This window comes from Brachypodium distachyon, chromosome 2 (genome assembly GCF_000005505.3).
Source record: "Brachypodium distachyon strain Bd21 chromosome 2, Brachypodium_distachyon_v3.0, whole genome shotgun sequence".
NCBI classification, from domain to species: Eukaryota; Viridiplantae; Streptophyta; class Magnoliopsida; order Poales; family Poaceae; genus Brachypodium; species Brachypodium distachyon.
The window spans coordinates 19,890,067-19,908,696 of NC_016132.3; the positions used below are offsets into that span (position 1 = coordinate 19,890,067).

General features: G+C 48.4%; 3 protein-coding genes across 6 annotated transcripts; 2 read left to right on the forward strand and 1 right to left on the reverse strand.

Annotated features, from left to right (window-relative positions):
- The first annotated feature begins 1,754 nt into the window (after positions 1-1,754).
- Positions 1,755-3,164, forward strand: LOC100845477. Its single transcript, XM_003566097.4, has one exon. It carries the CDS (start codon positions 1,847-1,849, stop codon positions 2,600-2,602), a length of 756 nt encoding a protein of 251 aa, XP_003566145.3. The 5' UTR covers positions 1,755-1,846; the 3' UTR covers positions 2,603-3,164.
- A 1,783-nt stretch (positions 3,165-4,947) lies between these two features.
- Positions 4,948-10,213, forward strand: LOC100824071 (serine/threonine-protein phosphatase 7 long form homolog). Of its 4 annotated transcripts, none has more exons than XM_014899738.2 (5): positions 4,948-5,208; positions 5,980-6,175; positions 6,595-6,873; positions 6,965-8,269; positions 9,097-10,213. In XM_014899738.2, the coding sequence occupies exons 3-5, from the start codon at positions 6,613-6,615 to the stop codon at positions 9,793-9,795; spliced, it is 2,265 nt and encodes a 754-aa protein (XP_014755224.1). In that variant the 5' UTR covers positions 4,948-5,208; positions 5,980-6,175; positions 6,595-6,612; the 3' UTR covers positions 9,796-10,213. The 4 variants fall into 4 exon arrangements, with proteins under 4 accessions (XP_014755224.1, XP_014755223.1, XP_010231266.1 ...); XM_014899737.2 differs by having other exon boundaries at positions 6,600-6,873; XM_010232964.3 differs by lacking the exon at positions 5,980-6,175.
- Positions 10,214-15,598: 5,385 nt separating this feature from the next.
- On the reverse strand, positions 15,599-17,796 carry LOC100845783 (protein NUCLEAR FUSION DEFECTIVE 4). The gene is made up of 2 exons (XM_003566098.4): positions 16,486-17,796; positions 15,599-16,349 (listed from the first exon to the last, which is right to left on the reverse strand). The coding sequence occupies exons 1-2, from the start codon at positions 17,649-17,651 to the stop codon at positions 15,836-15,838; spliced, it is 1,680 nt and encodes a 559-aa protein (XP_003566146.1). The 5' UTR covers positions 17,652-17,796; the 3' UTR covers positions 15,599-15,835.
- Between the last annotated feature and the right edge of the window lie 834 nt (positions 17,797-18,630).

Genomic DNA, 18,630 nt, shown 5'->3' on the forward strand with positions numbered 1-18,630 from the left:
GGATAACTTCGTTTTGCCAATAGGCCTTTGTAAGTACTACTCTGTTTCTTTTGTTGTTAGTTATCACTTTTTATGTTATTTTGTTACTAGGCGACCAAAAAACGAGATAAATGGATGGACGGTTGAATAAAAATGCAAACCTATCAAAACCAAGGCTGCGTCTACACGGGTCTCAATTTTATCATTCCTCATCAGCCTCCCTCCTATCTCCCTGAATGACGCTGCCACCTCTCTATCGCCTTGGCGATGTCGTTATCCCTCTACCCTGGATGCTGCTGCCGAAACAAACGGAAATCAAACAGCTCCCATCTACCAGCCCTAGCTGGCAGCCATTGTTGATTCTGGAAGCTGCAACCTTGGAACTTTAGACCAAACAAACATAGTCTTGGACGCCAAGGAGGATGAAGTTGACCTAAGGGGCAAGCAGTGATAATTATGTTGGAAAGAGACCATAAGCGCAACCGTTCGTAAAGAAAAAAGTTACCAAATACGGAGTATGTGTTAGAAAAATAATAATTGTGAATACATATTTTAAAAAAGAAATTTGTAGAATTCCACATGGCACAAACCATGCTATAACATGTCGTGTATTATTTAAATTGATTATGTCTTTCTGATTGATATATTGAGACACCAATGATGTTACACGAGGGCTTGCAAGCATTAGTCAACCATAAGAATGAACCATTTCTAGAAAAAATGTTATCTTGTGGAGACATTGTAGCAAGTTGTTCGCAGTCAAATGCGCCAGCGATAAAACCACCTCGTGTGTGCTGTTAACCATGTGTTTATCGATGATTGTTCGCCGCTATGCACATGTGATCGAGCTTCGCTCAAGGAGGCTCAAGACCAGAAGCAGATTGATTTACAGTCAGGCAGAAACTCCGTCTCTCTATTTCTGAACGAAAAAAACTACGCCTGCAGATCATACGAAGCACGGTCTGACTGCAATATCGCTCGGTGATGCTCATAGTACATACAAGTACGTATTTCTAGAAGAAACGGTAATACAGCGTGGGTGCTAGCCAAGCATCGCTAAAATCGAAGTACTGTAATAAGATTCTCGCAGCAGCCGACGGCACCCAAGTCGATCGATGACCCCGTTCTTCAGTTCAACGGCTAGTCAACGGATCGTATATATTTACGGGAGTGATCTCGGAGGACCAAATGATTTCTCGGGCTTTCGATCGCTGTGTGTGTTCCCATTGTGCGGATCAGGACGAGATGGATCGTTGTTTGCTGATGTCGAGGTCTTCTTGCATTGTCGAGCGCGCATGCATGTTTAAGCATGTCCCTGAATTGGCACATCGGCACATGGCACGACTCCTAGTCTGCTACAGAAATACAGAATACCCATAGCTAGCTCGTTGCAACAATAATGTTGGTGCTGAATCTGGTTTTTGCAGTGATAAACAGCAACAATTAATCGTTGCGCAGTGCTGGGCACTATATGTCCCAGTCCAGTCTATGATCATGTCATCTTATCTGACGATATATATTTTCTCGAGAATTTTCGTTGATGACATGTACGAACCAGATCAAACATAATGATCCCTGAGAATACATACTACGGGGTATACGTAGTTTATACACGCGCGCACTGATTGGGGCACTTCCGATCCCTTGAAAGGCACGTGCCAGCGTGTCATCCCCCGCAAGTGGGCAGGGAAAAAGGTGGGAAAAAGGGGCGAGCATGGTTTGCACCGCAAGTGACCACCGATCAGCCAGAGATCCTGCGTATAAAACGCGGGGCATCGGATCTCTCCGCTTCTCGGATCGTTCAATTCGCGCTCCACTCTCCCACACGCTGCTAGAGCCTAGAGACGACCAAGCCACCCCTCGAGAGATGAGAGGGCGAGAGGCGCCTCGTCCTCCCGGTGGCACGGAGACGCCCACCAGCAACAACAACCCGCAGATGAGCCCGCTCCGCATCACGCACGACGGCGAGTTCTACGCGCGGCTGCTCACCAAGGAGATCGCCAGCGGCGGCTCCCTCGGCTCCAACCCGCACTCCTTCCGCTACTACGGCCCCGGCCCTGGCCCCGTGCCCTTCGGCTGGGAGTCCCAGCCGGGCACGCCCAAAGACGCCCCCTGCTGCCGCCGGACGCTGCCCCAGGCAGCAGACCCCGCCGTCGCAGACGTCGTCCCGGCCATCACCCCTCCGCCGTCCTACTACCACCTGCGTTCCGCGCCGCCAAACGCCCACAGCGGCAGGATGAGCCGCAGTGGCCGCAAGACGAGCAAGCTGCAGGGCGGCGGCAGCAAGAGCAAGTGCTGCTACTGCGGCTGCGGCTACGGCAGGAAGCTCAAGTGGAGCGTCAAGATCGGCTTCATCGCGGCCCTGTTCCGCCGGATCGTGCTCGGCAAGTCCCGGGTGTCGTCCGCGCCGTCCGTGCAGTCTTCGTCGTCCACCCGCTGGCTCTTCTCCGGCTCGAGCAGCCAGGAAGAGACTGCCGGTGTTTACGATCATGACTACGACCACTACGAGCAGCCGGCGACGAAGGGGGTGCTCCGCCTCGGCCTCGGGGTGCGGCAGACCCCGTGGATGGTGCAGTTCTGCGGCGGCCGGAGGGAGGCCGGCTGGGTGCACGGCTGGCCGTAGGCGGCGCCGTCCGTCCGGTCGCTGTGATCAAGTTTCAGCCGTGGTTTTGGCCATGCACCTGCTTTAATTAAAGTGATCTAGTATACGGGTTGATGTGGATCGTTGGATCCATTCGTTCCTGCTCAATGTTTCCTGTCGCATCCAGTGTCTGACATGATGTGTAGTGTTCCAAGCGTCCAACATAAGTGCGTGCATTTGCAGGGTTCGGTTTGGTCGTTTAGCGTTGGCGTGTTCTTGCTGCTACGCAGGCGGCAGGCCCCCGGCTGGACACGGGGAACACAAGCGTATCGGCGTTTTGCCTTTGGAAATTGGAACCTTCAATTAGTTCATGTTGTCTAGAGGCATGTGGACTATGGAAAAGATGCATGTTGTCGAATGTCGATCGCGACTAGTATGCCGGCTGGCAGTTCCACGTGCCTCGGGGTCTCGAATTATTCCAACTCTTTTCATGTCAATTCACTTGCCTTGGCGTTCTGGGAGGTGTTGTTGATGCCTTGATGGCTGCAACTATTTTCATGTCAATTATTCCAACTCTTTTCATGTCAATACAGTATCTTGATTTCGTCTCGCGTCGGAGATGTTAAATTCTCATGATGGAAAAACGCTGTTGGTAAACACATGTCCACATTTATAATCGACCTTGAATGCAAAGAAGACGCGCAGACGCGCAGTAGTAAATCACACATATCTCTGCCTGCGTACGTAGGCGAGGACTCTGTCCATAGTGGTATGAACCATGCTACTGTACTGTAGGAGTACTACAGAAGAGGGGCTACGGGGTGTATGTAACCAAATTACCCACAGCCATGAGCCATCTGCAGCACCAACTGCAAGCTAGTACCGGGACAGATTTATTTCTTTTCTTCCTGTGTGCACATGTACCCGAATCTACCGCTATCAAGTCTGGATCCAGGATGGATCGTAGTACCTCAATTCTGTATACATATAGCTAGGATCTGACATACAGATCGAGAGATCCTTCAGCGCCCCCCGCGCGCAGCCGGTTGGCACTTAAGACATATGTCTGCCATGTTTCGTGCAGCGTCTCGGAACGAAATCTGACTCTTACGCGGTTCACGCCGCTGTCGATCGGCCGGCCGGGTGCGTACCGTACCGCTTGCACACATCAATTGCTAGCCCGATCCCCGAGCGGTGAACCGGAGCACGCACGTACGTGTATATGCACGCGTTTTGAGGAAGAACTGGCCCAAGTCCTCCCCTAGGCCTGTCAGTCCGCTTTATACCGGTATCTCTTGGTTGCTAAGCAAATCCTGGATCCGTATCTTGGCGGCTCCCGGTTTACTTTCAGAGAGAGCATCGGATCGAGCGACAGGGCGGGGATATAACGTCATACCGATTGGTGGTGCACTGCAATTAACAAGAGACCCGTGACTTGGCTGCATCGCCATGCTCGCTCGCGGGGGCCTCGCCTGTGAGAAGCGACAACTCCTGTACTACCGACGACCAGATTGGCCATGCCTTTTTTTTCCTTTGAAAGAAACTGATCATAGGTTTGAGTTTGCAGGCTGACGACGATAGCTCTAACCACAGTGTTCAGTTACTAATTTTCCTCTTTCAGTTTGCTACTATTTCTCATGTGCTTGAGAAATAATTATTTCTAAGCAACCCATAATAACTAGTGAATCTGTACAGCAAAATTGGAGGTTTAGAGGCACCTCCAAGCCATTGCATTTTTTTAACTGCCTCTAAACTTAGAGGTGTTGTACTGAAACAACAACAAGTATTTAGTAACGGAATGAGTATAAAATAGCAAAGTAAGAATTAATTTTCAAGTACTACTCATTTGATGGTAGGGCCGTCTTAGCAGCAACAATTGCCTCTCTACGTTGCATAGTTTTGATGATAAGAAACAGAGTGTGGTTATATTTTATTCGTCTGATTTTTAAGAAAAAACTTAAATCTCAGTCGACATATCGGAACGTTGAATCAGTATCTATGTGCCATATACACTCCTCTCTTTCCATCATTCGCTCTAATCTTAAAACACAAACTAGATCCAACGACTGACTAATCAACTTATTTATAACTAAAAATCAGTCAATAACAAACCTGTAAAAAAAACGCATGGCATTGGTCCTAACCTTTTATTTATTTTTGAGAAAAGCCATGGGTCCTAGTGGCATATTTGCCGCGCAGAGGCGGAGCCAGGCGGGCCAGGCCCGGCCTGGGTAGTAGGGAATTTTTTTAGCCCTTCCGTATCATATTTGGGCGCAGCCCACTTAGAACCTCCCTCGGCCTTGGCCTTGGCCAGCCGGCCCAGCCTGCTTCATGCCACGACCCACAATTCCACATTCAGTCTAGGCCTGGGTAATCCGTATCGGGCAGAAAGCCAGAAACGAATCGGGGGCAAGGGGAGTCGAGTCAGAGACGGCGCAGTGCAGCGCCGCCGCCGGCCACCGCACGACCGCACCTGGCTGCCGCCTGCCGCTGCCGCCCGCCTCCACGTATCCTCCGCTGGACGGTTCCCCGCCTCCCGCCGGCCCCTTTTCCCTTCCTGATTTGCGGGTCAGGACGTCAGGGACTCGCCGTCTGGCCGGCTCGCCGTCTCCTCCGACTGCCCACACAAATAGGCAAATCCTCTGCCGGTAGCCCCCTGCCCCCCCTTTCCCCTGCGTTGTTTACAGTTATATAATTTGTTTGTCAAAATTTGGCTGCGTCGTTCTTAACTATCACCTCAACTCTTTTAGTTGGTCGTTACTCGTTGGGGGAAATTCACGGTGAAATCTATGTATGCAGCCTTGATCAATTGTAATTGCGGATTTTCCGCTTCCGGAAAAAATGCTTGTGGAAACTTAAAATTCCTCTTAAAATCAAGATTTTTGCATGCTACCTTTGCTGAGGGGTTGTCCTCACTAAGGATAATCTTGCAAAACGGAAGAAAGTGGAATTGGAAGGGAAACCTAGTGTGGAAAGTCTTATTTGTGACTTTTTGGGTCAAACTATTTTGGCCCGGGGCATCGGCAATGCCTGGCTCCGCCCAATTTGTATCTAAAGACTGTGGATGCTTATAACACTTTACGCGGGTAGTGTCTGGATTGGTGGTTGTGTCAATCTTACAATGTGTCATCTATACTTGCTATGACAATGTACTGAAATTACATAAGAGGAGGCAAGTTGATCTGTGGTTGTTTAATTCGGTTCCTCCGTTCCTGGTTATACTTGGGTTTTATTTCTTATTAATTGAACAATATATTGGTGTCTTTGATTTCAGTTTTCATTAACCGACGTAGAATTTCTAATTCCTTTAGCCTCTTCCTGAACGATCCCGGCCTGTCTCGTCTCTAGTCCCGTCCCCAACGCTCGATAGTACACCTTCACACCAGTGGTGAGGCTGTCTCACCAGCATCTTCTCGCAGTTGTTTGCGCAAACATGCTACTCCCCGTTGCGACACAAGCAGCCCCGCGACAGTGGCTTGCCGAGCGAGGCCGCCGGCTGGTGACCAGGTACCAGGGTGTCCGTCCTTGGCTCCAAGGAGCTGCCGATGACACAGAGGCCGAGCGGGCAGGGGAGCGGGGGGCGCAACCGACAGAGATGACAGGCCAGAGAGAGGGGTATCTCTTTGCTCCTTGTCTCTACTCTCTTGTTCATTTGCCCTGTCATTCTTTCGTAATTTATCTAAATTTTTACGAGTTGTTGTCGTTGTACATCTAATATCTGAAACGTGTCTTCCGCACTTGTTTAGTGTTTCAGTTTATGATAGCAATTGGCAAACACAAGTAGCTCGTTCTGTGGAGCAATGTTTGATGGCAAAAGTATTCGCAGTTGACACATTATATTTTTTATCAAAGATTTCCCATAAAAGATAAATGCCCTATCTTCAGAGTATTTGTCATGTTTGATAATATATTCTTCTTTGGATGCTGAGGCTGGGAGATATGAAATTCTTCCTAGACAAAAATAAACTCTCTTTTTTCCATTTCTGCCACAATCATCAATGTCATTGTCATTACTGATTTCTTGAATTTGGCAGTACAGGATAGAGTAGACCATGTCTTCGAGGGCAAGAGGAGCTGCACGCCGTGGTCGTGGCCAGGGACGTGGGAGAAGCGCTTTGGCAGAAAATGATATGCATCATCATGAAACATCCGCACCTTCTTCACCAAGTACCACTTCTGATAGAGAGGACAATGTCGAGTTCACTCCTGAACAAGCTCCTGTGGCTTGTTATGTAGACCCCGTGGAACCTGCATCCAGCACACTACTCAATCCTAAGATTAACCACCGTTCTGATGCAATTTTTGGTGATCAGGTAAGACAATAAATTTATCATAGTTCATATATAGTAAGTTAGTAGCATGAGAATAAATTTGGCAATAACACAGAACTCTATATTATTGCAGGCTGTGGAGCAGTTGAAGTTACGTCACCACAAACCCTTAAAATTTCACGAGAGATATCGTCCTTATTTGAGGGATGCTGGTTTTCTTGGTCTTTCACAAATTTGCCAGAAAATGCCTCAGTTGGACAAAGCCTTGATTACTGCTCTCGTTGAGCGTTGGAGGCCAGAGACCCACAGCTTCCACTTGGCTTCTGGAGAGATGACTGTTACACTTCAAGATGTCGCAATGTTGTTTGCTCTCCCTATTGATGGCCGCCCGGTTTGTTCTAAGACAGATCATGACTATGGGCAAATGGTCCTTGATTGTCTAGGCCATGATCCAAGAGGGCCATCAATGCCTGGAAAATCCTTCTTGCATTACAAATGGTTGAAGAAGCACTTTTACGAACTACCAGAAGGGGCTGATGATCAGACAGTACAGAGGCATGTTCGAGCATATATCCTGAGTCTTTTATGTGGGGTGCTCTTTCCAGACGGGACAGGAAGGATGAGTCTGATATATCTTCCATTGATTGCTGATCTTTCTCGTGTTGGAACCTACAGCTGGGGCTCCGCAGCCCTTGCCTTCCTATACCGAGCTCTTTGCTCTGTTGCGTCCTCCCACAATATCAAGAACATAGGTGGTTCATTGCTTCTCTTGCAGCTTTGGAGTTGGGAGCATTCCCATGTTGGCAGACCATTAGTTCGGTCTCCCCCATTCATGGAGACAGACATCCCGCAGGACTTGCCCCCAATTGGCTTCCGTTGGGTGGGTGCTCGCACACAAAGTGAGAATGCTACCCGCTGTCTTAAGCAGTACAGAGATGAGCTAAACCTGCAGGAAGCAGATCAGTTGAAATGGGAGCCATACATGCTCATTGAGTCCTCAAGCTTACCCCCACTTTGTACGAAAGATGCTGACCTGTGGATTACTCAAGCTCCATTAATAAACTTTCCTATAGTTGAGATGTATTTGCCTGAGCGAGTGATGCGACAATTTGGGCTTCGCCAGTGCATTCCACCACCATTTCGACCTACACTACAGGCATTGCATCGCATTAGTCGACGTGGTAGGGAACGTGAAAATTGGGAAGAGACACATCACGAGTATATTCAGGAATGGGAAGCGCGACGGCAGCGTATATTTCGGGAGGCTGAGCAATATGATTTGTCATCTTATGAAGAGTACCTGCAGTGGTACTCAGGAGCCACACGTCGGTATCTTGTACCATCAACTAGTGATGATGCTGAAGCAGGGATTTTATCTCCACCTGACGAATCCTCTGATCTTCAGTACCAAGCCAAATCTCCTATGATCCGCAAAGCGGTAAACCTGCATTTTGTTGTACAGTTCATATGATTAGATTCTGCAAATGATTGCTCCTATATTTATCTCTTAGATAATAATACTCCTTCCTTCCCATTTTATAGGCCGTATTAGCTTTTTTCCCAATTTACATGCGTATTAGTTAGAAATCAAATCCTGCGCTAAAAAAAACTCTTTGGGCTGCAACTTCCGCCACTAACCCTTCCGTGAGTATCTCTTGTCATTAACTCCTTTCTCATGCATGCCAATGTGCTTCCAGTGCACTGTGGCCCAGGCGGTTACGCATGCATACAAGCAATCAGAGACAGTTCATCCAAAGGGTTTTTAGCCGCAACACATCACTATCGTTATCATTTCATTACACTTATAAAGATTCGATTGTGGTCATCCGTTTGCCGTACCGAGAGTACTCCCTAACTTGTTAGGCAATCATTTGTTTGCCACTCATTTAATGTGGTACATATATGTATCGCGATATTTTGATCACAGTTGATTGGTTTGACGTATACTTTTGAGATAATTATTTTCCCAAATAAATATTTTGAGAAAATTCTTATTCGGAATAAAATTGAAAAAAAGACACATAAATATTTTTGAAAAAACTCAAAAATGTAATATGTATATTTTAATTACGTAGCAACGTACGTGTATTTAGCTAGTAATAATGAACCAGCCAGTTTTTCAGCAATTAAACCTTGCTATCCGGGTTAAAGCTAATACGACCTATAAAATGGGAAGGAGTGAGTAATAAGTTTTGAATTGAAACTTATCCTAGTTCATGAGTAAAGAATAAGTGCTGAACATGAAGCCTTCCCTAACTTCTGTAGGTTGATAAACTGCATGGTATGATGAAGAAGGCCAAGACAGCGATGGCATCCACAGCTGATACAGCCACACAAACCTTGGTTTTTGAATTTATGCATGGTTTTCAGGATGTCCTTCGTGATCTTGGTGAGATCAAGGAAATGAGTGGCTCAGAGGCTCCACCTTTTGGTTCAGCTAATATCTCACATGTTGACTCAGCTGACACTCAACATGTGCCCTCACTTTTGCTTGAAGCTGAACAGCACATTATATGTGGCAATCAAGAAGCTCAATATCAGGAATGTGAAGACCTTCACACAGTGGAGCATGCTACATTGGCCCTTGAACCTATGGATGAGGAAAACAACTGTTCCAATAATATGCTACTGGCAGTGGAGGAAAATTGTGACTCGGCTTCATTAGCCATTGAGGACTGTGGGACAGCCACTCCTACAGCGGATTTTGTTATTCCACAGCACAATGAAGATTTTGATCAAGCTGGACATGTGGAAAATTCTCCTGAAATGGAACAAAGTGTGCTGGTGGTGGAACCTATGCAGATGTATGAGGAAAACAACGGCTTCAATGATGTGGTCTTACCCAGATCTTCATCACTGGTGCTGGAGGAAACTTGTGACTCAGCAAAGGAAAATATTGACTCAGCCACACAAGGGGCCAAGCCATCTCCTCCACGACAGAACGTGGATGTCAAACTGAGCTGAAGATAAGGGAAACCCTCGCACAGCAGAGGATGATGTGGCAATGGTGGAACATGCAGATGAGAAAAACAACAACAGTTCTAATGGCGTCCGTTCGTCACGCCCTTAGTTCATCTTTCCGCAAGGGAGGCAGATGGCACTGGTTCCATACCGATTGAGCAATTGGTCAACTTTGTGTCATGTATGTAGTGTTTAGAATTTAGATACCATTTTTTTTTTGCATGTTCTGCATGATAGCGGTTCATGTTATACCGTTGCTGATGTTATTGGGTTTGTTATGTAGCCTGGTTGGTGGTTGGTGCCATGATGATTTTTTTCTAATAGACACTCAGGTTGTACTGCTGATGTGATTGTGTAGCTTGCACATCTCTGCTAACAAATGTGTCAAGTTTTTTATGCAAGATTACAGGTAGGTGTTCTATTTACACCTTGCACATTTGAGTGTCAGCTTCTCGTGATGATGGCTGCTTCTCTTAACTTGTACGAGTAGAAAATTTGGTCTACAAAAAGCAGAAGCCAGCCTGTGAACTTTCTTTTGTTAACCATTTAACCATCATCTTGCAGCATGGCCAGCGGAGCTGGACGGCATCTTCACCATATGCTCCATCTCAAGCATGCTGGTGTTCAAAATTGCAACCGTTTTGTTTTGGGAACGAGCCCAGAAATCGTCTGGGCATCATCTTAGAGGCCACAGTCCTTCGTGACCTCCGTCCCATCAGCAAAAGCCGAGCAAGAAAAGAGATCTCTCCGTTACGATCGTTTCTCTCCCGGGAGAAACCAGATGATCCGCCCCCGGCAGAACGGAAGATTGGGATCCCCGGCACGTCGCGCCAGTGCAGGGCCCCGAAGGACGAAGCGCCCGAACTGTTGCTCGCTGACTCCTGCTTGCGTTCACCCTATCGGAAGCGTCCACTTTCTACTGCATACTGGTAGTACTAGCCTAACTAGCTTTTAGTACCGGCGGATTTGAACCAGCATCTAAACAATGCGGTACAGAGTAGAAAGGTCAGAGCACCACATGCATGCAGTGCTGACGAGACATATGCATACGCACAAGTCCTTTGATGATAGAACTGGAAGGAACCGAGCAGGCAAAAAGGCCCTGGACAAAAAGGCCAAAAAGGCTCCGATCAGTTCATGGCCAGCTAGTGTCTGGGTAACGTGCACACCATAACGTTTTGTTGCATCACTGTCTGCATCAGCGTGATGCATGCCTGCAACATACATATATACATCAATCTTAGCTGAAAAAAATATCCGGTATATATCCACGCTAGCATTAGCTAAGCTAGCTGGAGAGAGCGAAACCCGGCCGGGCGGCTGCAGCTTAGCTGCTAGCGTCGCTAGCTCCAGAAGCGTTGCGGTCAGCCGGGGTGCGTGCACGATGCTGTATCTCGGATCATTCCTGCCTACGTTCCATATCTGCAATTTGCTACGTATCTCATGGACAGGACCGCACCGCCTCAGCCAGCCAGAATTAAGACGGGGAGACGATGTATATATATATATATGTTGGCGTGCAATTCAACACCGTGTGGTTCCGTGGTTTATGCCGTCACGGCCGCGTCACCCGTGACGCTGGCTCGATCGGCCCGGCTACCACGTTAATTATAACTTTGCGTGCGGGTGTCCATTTATTCTTGGAGCGCGGCTATGCTATATAATGTCACTCGCTAAGCATATATATCGGGAGATTAAAATCGATCCCCGATGATACGAGGATCGCCCGGACGGGTTAATGGACTGTCAGTGTCAGCTTTCTGACCTTTGTCCCGTGTAAGTAGAAATGATTATGCTCCGCTAGTGTTATTTCAAAAAAGATTGCATGTGTGCTCCGGTAGTGCACGTAGTAGCTAGCCATCGAGCACTACGAACTGTCGATCGGTCTACTTATTATCTATAGAAATCTTCCTTCTCATTCTGCTGCGATCTGCTTTAATTTGCCAGCAGCTAGCAATAGCAAGTGATCGAGTTTCCTACTGCGCAGGTACGTAGCTCGGCCGGTTAAAAGTTAGTCCCTCCGTCCCATACCAAGTGCCTTAAAATCTCACAAATATTGATGTATTCATGTATAAAAAACATCTATTTACATGTAATAGAAAGTCGTCGATACGGGACGGAAGGAAAGTGCAGTCCTCGGCCAGACGTACGGCAGTCGTAACTCGTACGCGCGCGCCGCGCATTGCATGCGTTTGGAATGCCATCCACACAAAAAAGCTGACTGATCAATTGCTGTCAAAAAAAAAAGCTGGCTGATCAATTCAAACCTCCCCACCCAGCCCAGCAGGCACGTCCACAGCATGCAAGGCGTGTGCGATCAATTCCAGCTTCGTCCGGGTCGTCAGTGTGTGGCCGGGCGGTGCAGGGCCCTGCCGCGGGTGCCCTGACGCCGAGGCCATATAGCTATCGTCGCGTGTTGCTTCCTCAGTTATGTGCGGCGTATAGTAGTACTACTGCGTTTTACTATTTGGGTTCTTTTTAGCTATAAGGCGGCCGGGCGGCGCCTTATCCTTGCTTTTGTTTCTCCATCTCCTGCTCTTCTTCTGCGTTGCGCATTGAGCAGAAGGAGTTAGGAGTGTCTCGTCTGTGTTCTGTGTGTGTGAAACGCCGGTGCTTTTGCTTTAAGCGATCGATAATGGGCATCTCTTTAATCGCTCTTCCTCCTATCACGCGTGCACGCTCGTTGTGCTAGGCTTAATTGTGCGTGCCACTAAAGAGACCCAATAAAACTCATATGCATGCTATCCTTTATCCGAACGGACGAACTTCGGCGCGTCCCGATTGTTATTTTCTTGACCAAGAGTTCTCCCCCTAGACTAGGCAGGCTAAGCCAAAGTGACTAAAGTGCGTGCATTAACTTGGGAGTGAAGAAGAAGCAGCAGCACGCATGCATGCGTATAGTTAGTGGGAATATACATAATGTCCAATGTCAGCGTATATACTACTACTACTACTGGAAAGAAAAGCACCCTTCACTTTCTCCCCGGCCTCTTTGTTGACCCCTTTGAATGAATCTCGAGAATGTAAAGTGATGTCCATCCGACCGAAACAGAGGCCAGGCCAGGACGCCAGGCCAGGTTGGCACGTAACGTTCGTTCACAGTAATTCCGTTTTACCCGCGCGAGGGGGCAGTTACGGACGTTTTTTCGTTCTTCGCTCATGAAAAACTCCATGCGTCCCGAATTAACCAACAGAAATTTATATAAAAATTTATACAGATCCACGTCGGTTAATTCGAAATGGAGACGGAACAAAAGGAACAAAATCCCGGTGCGGTGGTAGTCGCTGCCCGCAGCACCCCGGCCGCCGGCCTCGTCGCTATGCGCCCACTCGTGCCATATATGCCGTCCCTTTCCCAGCATATATACCGACGGTTGCCCTCTTTTTTGGATGTGAACTACTCCTGCTCGATCGGTATTGGCGTCGTCGGCCGGTCGACGACGACGACGACGTCGGTCTCTAGCCGCACGGTTCTGGACCACCAAGCCCACATGTATACCGCGCCAGTTAAGTGAGGAATCTTGCCAGGATTGGGAGGTCATAGTCATGTGGCTCTCCCCCCTCCCTGCTCACTTGGCTCAGTCTACGTGCTTGCCCGACTTGGACGTACCGTGTGGCTAGTGGCATACGGAACCAAACTGGCAATCGCCGGAGTTAAGGCCAGCCGGGGATTAGATGGGAAATCAATTAAGGACCATATATATGTTGCACCTACTCGTACGTGCAGACTGATCTGGCCGGCCAACCAACGACACGAACGAATCGATCAGCTCGCGGGGAACAACATGGCAGCTGGTGGAATTAATCGGGGGGTATATTACGGTGATGGATCAGCATAGTGGCGGCCCATAATTGTGTGGCACCTATATATGCGTGTCCATATCAGGTTAATTAAGGGCATGCAAGTGCCATCGCATAACATGCGATGCGAGGAGGAGTACAACTAGTCCTGTCAGGAGATGAAATGGACTGCCCGGTCCGTCCTTTAGTGGTCTTATCCTCCCAACAGAATTGCCTCACATATATCACATCTTCAAGGGAGTACAATTTGCCGTTAGATTACCATGTTTGGAGTATTATCCAGGAGCCACTTTTATTACACATATGCAAATTTAGTTGGTTACAACCCTTGGTAAAGTGGGATGGGCCCACAATTCATCCAACACGTATCAAGAACGCGTAAAAAGGGTGGATCTTTTCTCAAGGCACTGCGCTCGTTGTACAACCACCCTTTTGGAGGAACTAAAACTTATCCATATGGTTTTCATGTATCTGCCATTTTTGCCTCATATTTATCCTTATCTCAAAAATATTTTGGTCCGTGCCAATTTGATCGGTAAAAACTTCTAATTTGCTGACGATATGTCGAATGATTCAGTCTAAGATTGGGAGACCATCGTCGACTACCAGGCGTCAAACGCAATTTGACATGCCTAGTGTCGCTAACGAGAATGTGTCGAACAACATTTTGTTTCTTAGTTGGATATTTAATGCAAATGGGTCATGGTGGTGGCATAGCTATTCCAACATGGTCTGAGGAAAAACTTTGTCGTAACCGTCCAATATATGTTGAAACAGTCTTCGTTAAGCTATATGTGGTTCACATTCTACCCTTGATCACGTCTCATTTCTCCAGTGGTGTCTCTTTCAAGGATCAAACGACATACCAGTATTTCTTTTAAGGCCACAACCGAGTATAAATAGACCGTTCTACAACTTTGCCATGGTAGCGACATATAAGCATGGTGCACATCAAATCACCAACGAGGGCGTATAGTCATGATTTTTTTAAACAATAAGTTACATATAATGCTATTTTTTATTCGAATATATCATCTTTTAAAAATATGACCCAATTGTGTAATATCAGATGAATGGTCAAATATTTTGCTTGTGCATGATTTAGCTAGAATTCTAGATCAATACGCATATTACAATTCGGATTGCAAGCTAGTCGGTGAATTGTTTGTACATGATACTAGACCAGCATACCGCGTTAGATTTAAGATCGAGAACTAGCTGTTCTGCCACATGTACTAAGCTTAATTATAATTAGGATAACTACCTGTGGTTTATTTCGATACAATTAAAACATGTGTACATTGGCGACGTACTAGATGAAAACTTTAAAACATTTGAATCCACATTAGACCTTAAATAAACGGATCAAAAAAAGGTGGAACCTCTACTCACTTAAACACATTTATGAAAAACTTCTCATTATTAGAGTGACTAACAAAATGGTTTTTCATAAAAAAAATATGTTTAAATGATAGAGGTTCCATTTTAAACTTGATCCATTTAATTAAGATCTAATTTTTAGGATTGCAAATTTTCAAGTTTTCACCGAATACTCCTCATGAGTATACATCAAGTAGTGCAATGGGAAAAAAATGCCCTTCCTTCAAGCGTGAGGAGGTCGTCTGTGAGCTTAAGGTAAGACAAGGACCACCGGTGCCATTTCTCCAACTTTAACGCTAGAAATTATCCAACATGACTTTGCTAGGAAAAGGCTGAAGCCATTCTTTACACTCTGTTGTAAATATGCTGACAGAAACTGAACAGACGTCCCAACAGGTTAGTATTCCAGCAGTTAACACTGCGAACGCCAAAGGTGGGTGTGTCGAAGGAACGCATGAAGCCAAAAGAGGAAGCTTACAGTTACATGAGAAAGTTTTCCAACTTTAATTTGCCTGAAAGTGGTCAGCAGACAACCAGAAAGAGATTGCCGTTTCCCTCGTTGGATGACCACACATAACTCACAAAATTGTATCCGAAGTTGAACAGGGAACAAATTCACCCGCAATTTTGTCCAAACGGTGAATTTCAACATCCAGTTTATATATACGGGCAATATGTGCTCTGTGCCTTTTTTACATGCGTCAAGCTTCGCATATCCTCACAGCAAAGTTTAGTCAAGAAACTAACAAACGAAATGTTTTCCTAAGGAAAAGAAAAAGAAAAACAGAAAGAAACAAGAAAATTGCTACATCACCTAGCTTAGATATTTTGCTTATTCACTGGATCATGTGTGCCACCTAAACTACACCCCTGCACCAGAAACTTCTGGTCCCTTCTTATCATCACATCCAAAGCCAGCGAACCGTCCGCCGGCACACGGCCTCGTTGTGGCAGTGGGCAGCCTGACCTTGGCCGCGCCACGGGACCGCGCGTAGAGCGCGACGGAGAGCGCGGTCCCGACGGCGCAGGTGAGGCCCCAGAGGAGGAAGGTGTCCTGGTAGCAGCGCGCCCCGATGCACTGGCTGCTCCCACGGGCCTCTTTCTGGTAGAGGAACCCGGCGAGGTAGCCGAAGCAGAGGGAGCCGACGGGGATGTTGGCCACCAGCACGTTGTGGTTGACCCCGAAGTTCTTGGTGCCGAAGAGCTCGCTCGTCGCCGACACGGCCACGGAGGTGATGGCGCCGGTGCAAGTCCCCACCACCGCCGTGCTGGTGTAGAGGAACATGTCCCTGGGGTCCAGCAGCAGGAAGAACGCGCCGGCCATCGGGGCCATCAGAGACGCCATGGACGCCGTTCTTGATATGGAGTAGCCACTCCTGCTCAAGTAAACGCAATCGTTTTATAGTTAGGACCAAGTAAGTACAAGAACCGAACAAAGAAAGACTAGTACAGTAGTATACTAATATTCAAAAGGAGGAGGTTGTGATGAACAGAGCGAGCGCGAGGAATTACTTTGAAGTGTAGTAGTCCAAGAAGGCGGGAAGGAGGCGGCCGAAGAATCCAAACGAGGACGACAGAGAGACCAGGGTGGACGGGTCGCTGAGCCTACGGGACTCGGCAATCTGCCCCAGGTTGTTGAGGAAGACCAGACCCAGCGTGCCACTGAACATGTAGCTCAAGAAGTACAGCCAGAAGTCGAACCTCCTGAGCAAACGGAGACCACCGACCTCTTCTTGCTCTTGTTCTCCATGTCCGCTGGCACGCTCTTCCTCCTCCTCCTTGTTGGCCACTTCCATCTCCATCTCCATCTCCACGGCCGTCTCGGACTGATTGTCGGAGCCAAGGTCATGCACTCTGTTCTCCCACTTGGCCTCCCGTATCTTGGCCAAGCTCTCCCGAACCCTGAGCACCAACGGGATGAGTATCGGCACGGCGAGCAGCACGTAGAGGCTCACCATGTGCTCCTTCGACGACAGCCCGATGGACTTGGCCCCGATGCTGCCCACCACGGCGCAGGCTCCGGTAGCCAGCGTGACTGCAAACATGGCCCAAAACCCCACATCGCTCCTCTTCTCTCCCCCCACCAGCTTCGTCACCCGCAGCGACGGCACGGCCACGAGCGTGACGAGCATCGGCACGACGGCATTGAGGAGCAGGTACACCTTGGCCTTGGAGTAGTTTGACGTGACGCCTTTCGGCAGGGTCTCGGCCATGGTAGTGTAGAACTTGGCGCTGAGGCCGAGGTAGCTGGTGGCGAGGCTGACGGCGACGCTGCGGCTTCCCGACGGGAAGTTTTTGATGCAGAGGAGGTAGCAGACGGTGTTGATCCAGCAGATGCCGTTGCCGGCGAGCGAGGTGAGCGCGCACAGGTGCCAGTAGGCGAGCCCGGACCGCTCCAGGAACAGGAACTGGACGCCGTAGCCCACGAGCCCGAAGGCCGCGCCCACGAGCGCCACGGCCCAGAGCGGGATGTAGAGCGCGGCGACGCCCGCGAGCCAGCCCAGGAGCTTCCCGGCGTCGGAGGCGAAGGCCAGGAAGTTGAGCTGCACCTGGGAGATGCCCTTGGCGTCCTTGAGCTCCGACGAGTAGACGGGGAAGTCGGCGTTGGGGCCGTTGATGGTCTGCAGCCAGACGCTCCCCACCAGGCTCAGCCAGTGGACTGAGGTAGGAGAAGCCATTGTGGGCAGGGAGGATTTTTTCTCTCTTTTCTCTTCTCCCTGCCGGGGCTAGCCGATCTGATGTGGTATTTATGAGATCGCAACGATCGGCCGGGCGGCGAGGCGAGAAATGCGCGATCGATGGCGACGGCGGGCGATTAAGATGTGGCTGCGAGTGGTGCTGCTTGATTATGTGGTGTCCATTATGGCCAATGACACGCAGCTTATATAGTGCTCGGGGACTCTGGGTTGTTTGGGCCAGGAGTGATCGATGCAGCTTGATCTGATACATGGACATGGCCGGACGGGGTTGGCAGCGAAAAGGAAAAAGGATCTCGGCAGTAACAGTACTGCGAGACCAACATTAACGTACAACCAGCGACCACCGGCCGGCCTCGCGTGCCTTGAACGTACTCCGTACGTATGTATGCGTCGTATCATACTGTCAAATACACTGGGCGAGAGTTCTCGAGGCATGCAAGAGACGTGCCCAAAACTTTGGCCGCTTTGCAGCACGGTCGTCAGCAGGGCACATCAACCAAGGCGTGGCACGGTGGCAGCCACTCCTTAAAATTTCCGTATGATATATACCAAACGTTTACGTACGTGTCGAACTCCTCGATCTACGTTGCGCTAGGTATATACAATATCCGCACGTTCTCGTAGACCAAAAAACGATCTCCGGGTCTCAGCTGTTGTTTGATGTATGCTGGATATTAGAATATACTAGTACTGTATTCAGCTCGCTAGTTCCGTTAGATGTGCATTGTGATTAATCACCTAGCGTGACTCTCGTACTGTATTCCAGGACTAGAAAAAAACTTGGATTCGTACTCACCTATATACTATTATACTCTACCCCGTAGCCAGGATATGGATAAAACGTACTCCGTGGTACAACGTTTGTGTATATACAGCCATGTGGCCCACGTGCACGACAGACTGACAGAGATTGATCAGGGTTAGGTAAGTGTCGACTGTAAAATCAGACGCAGGGTAC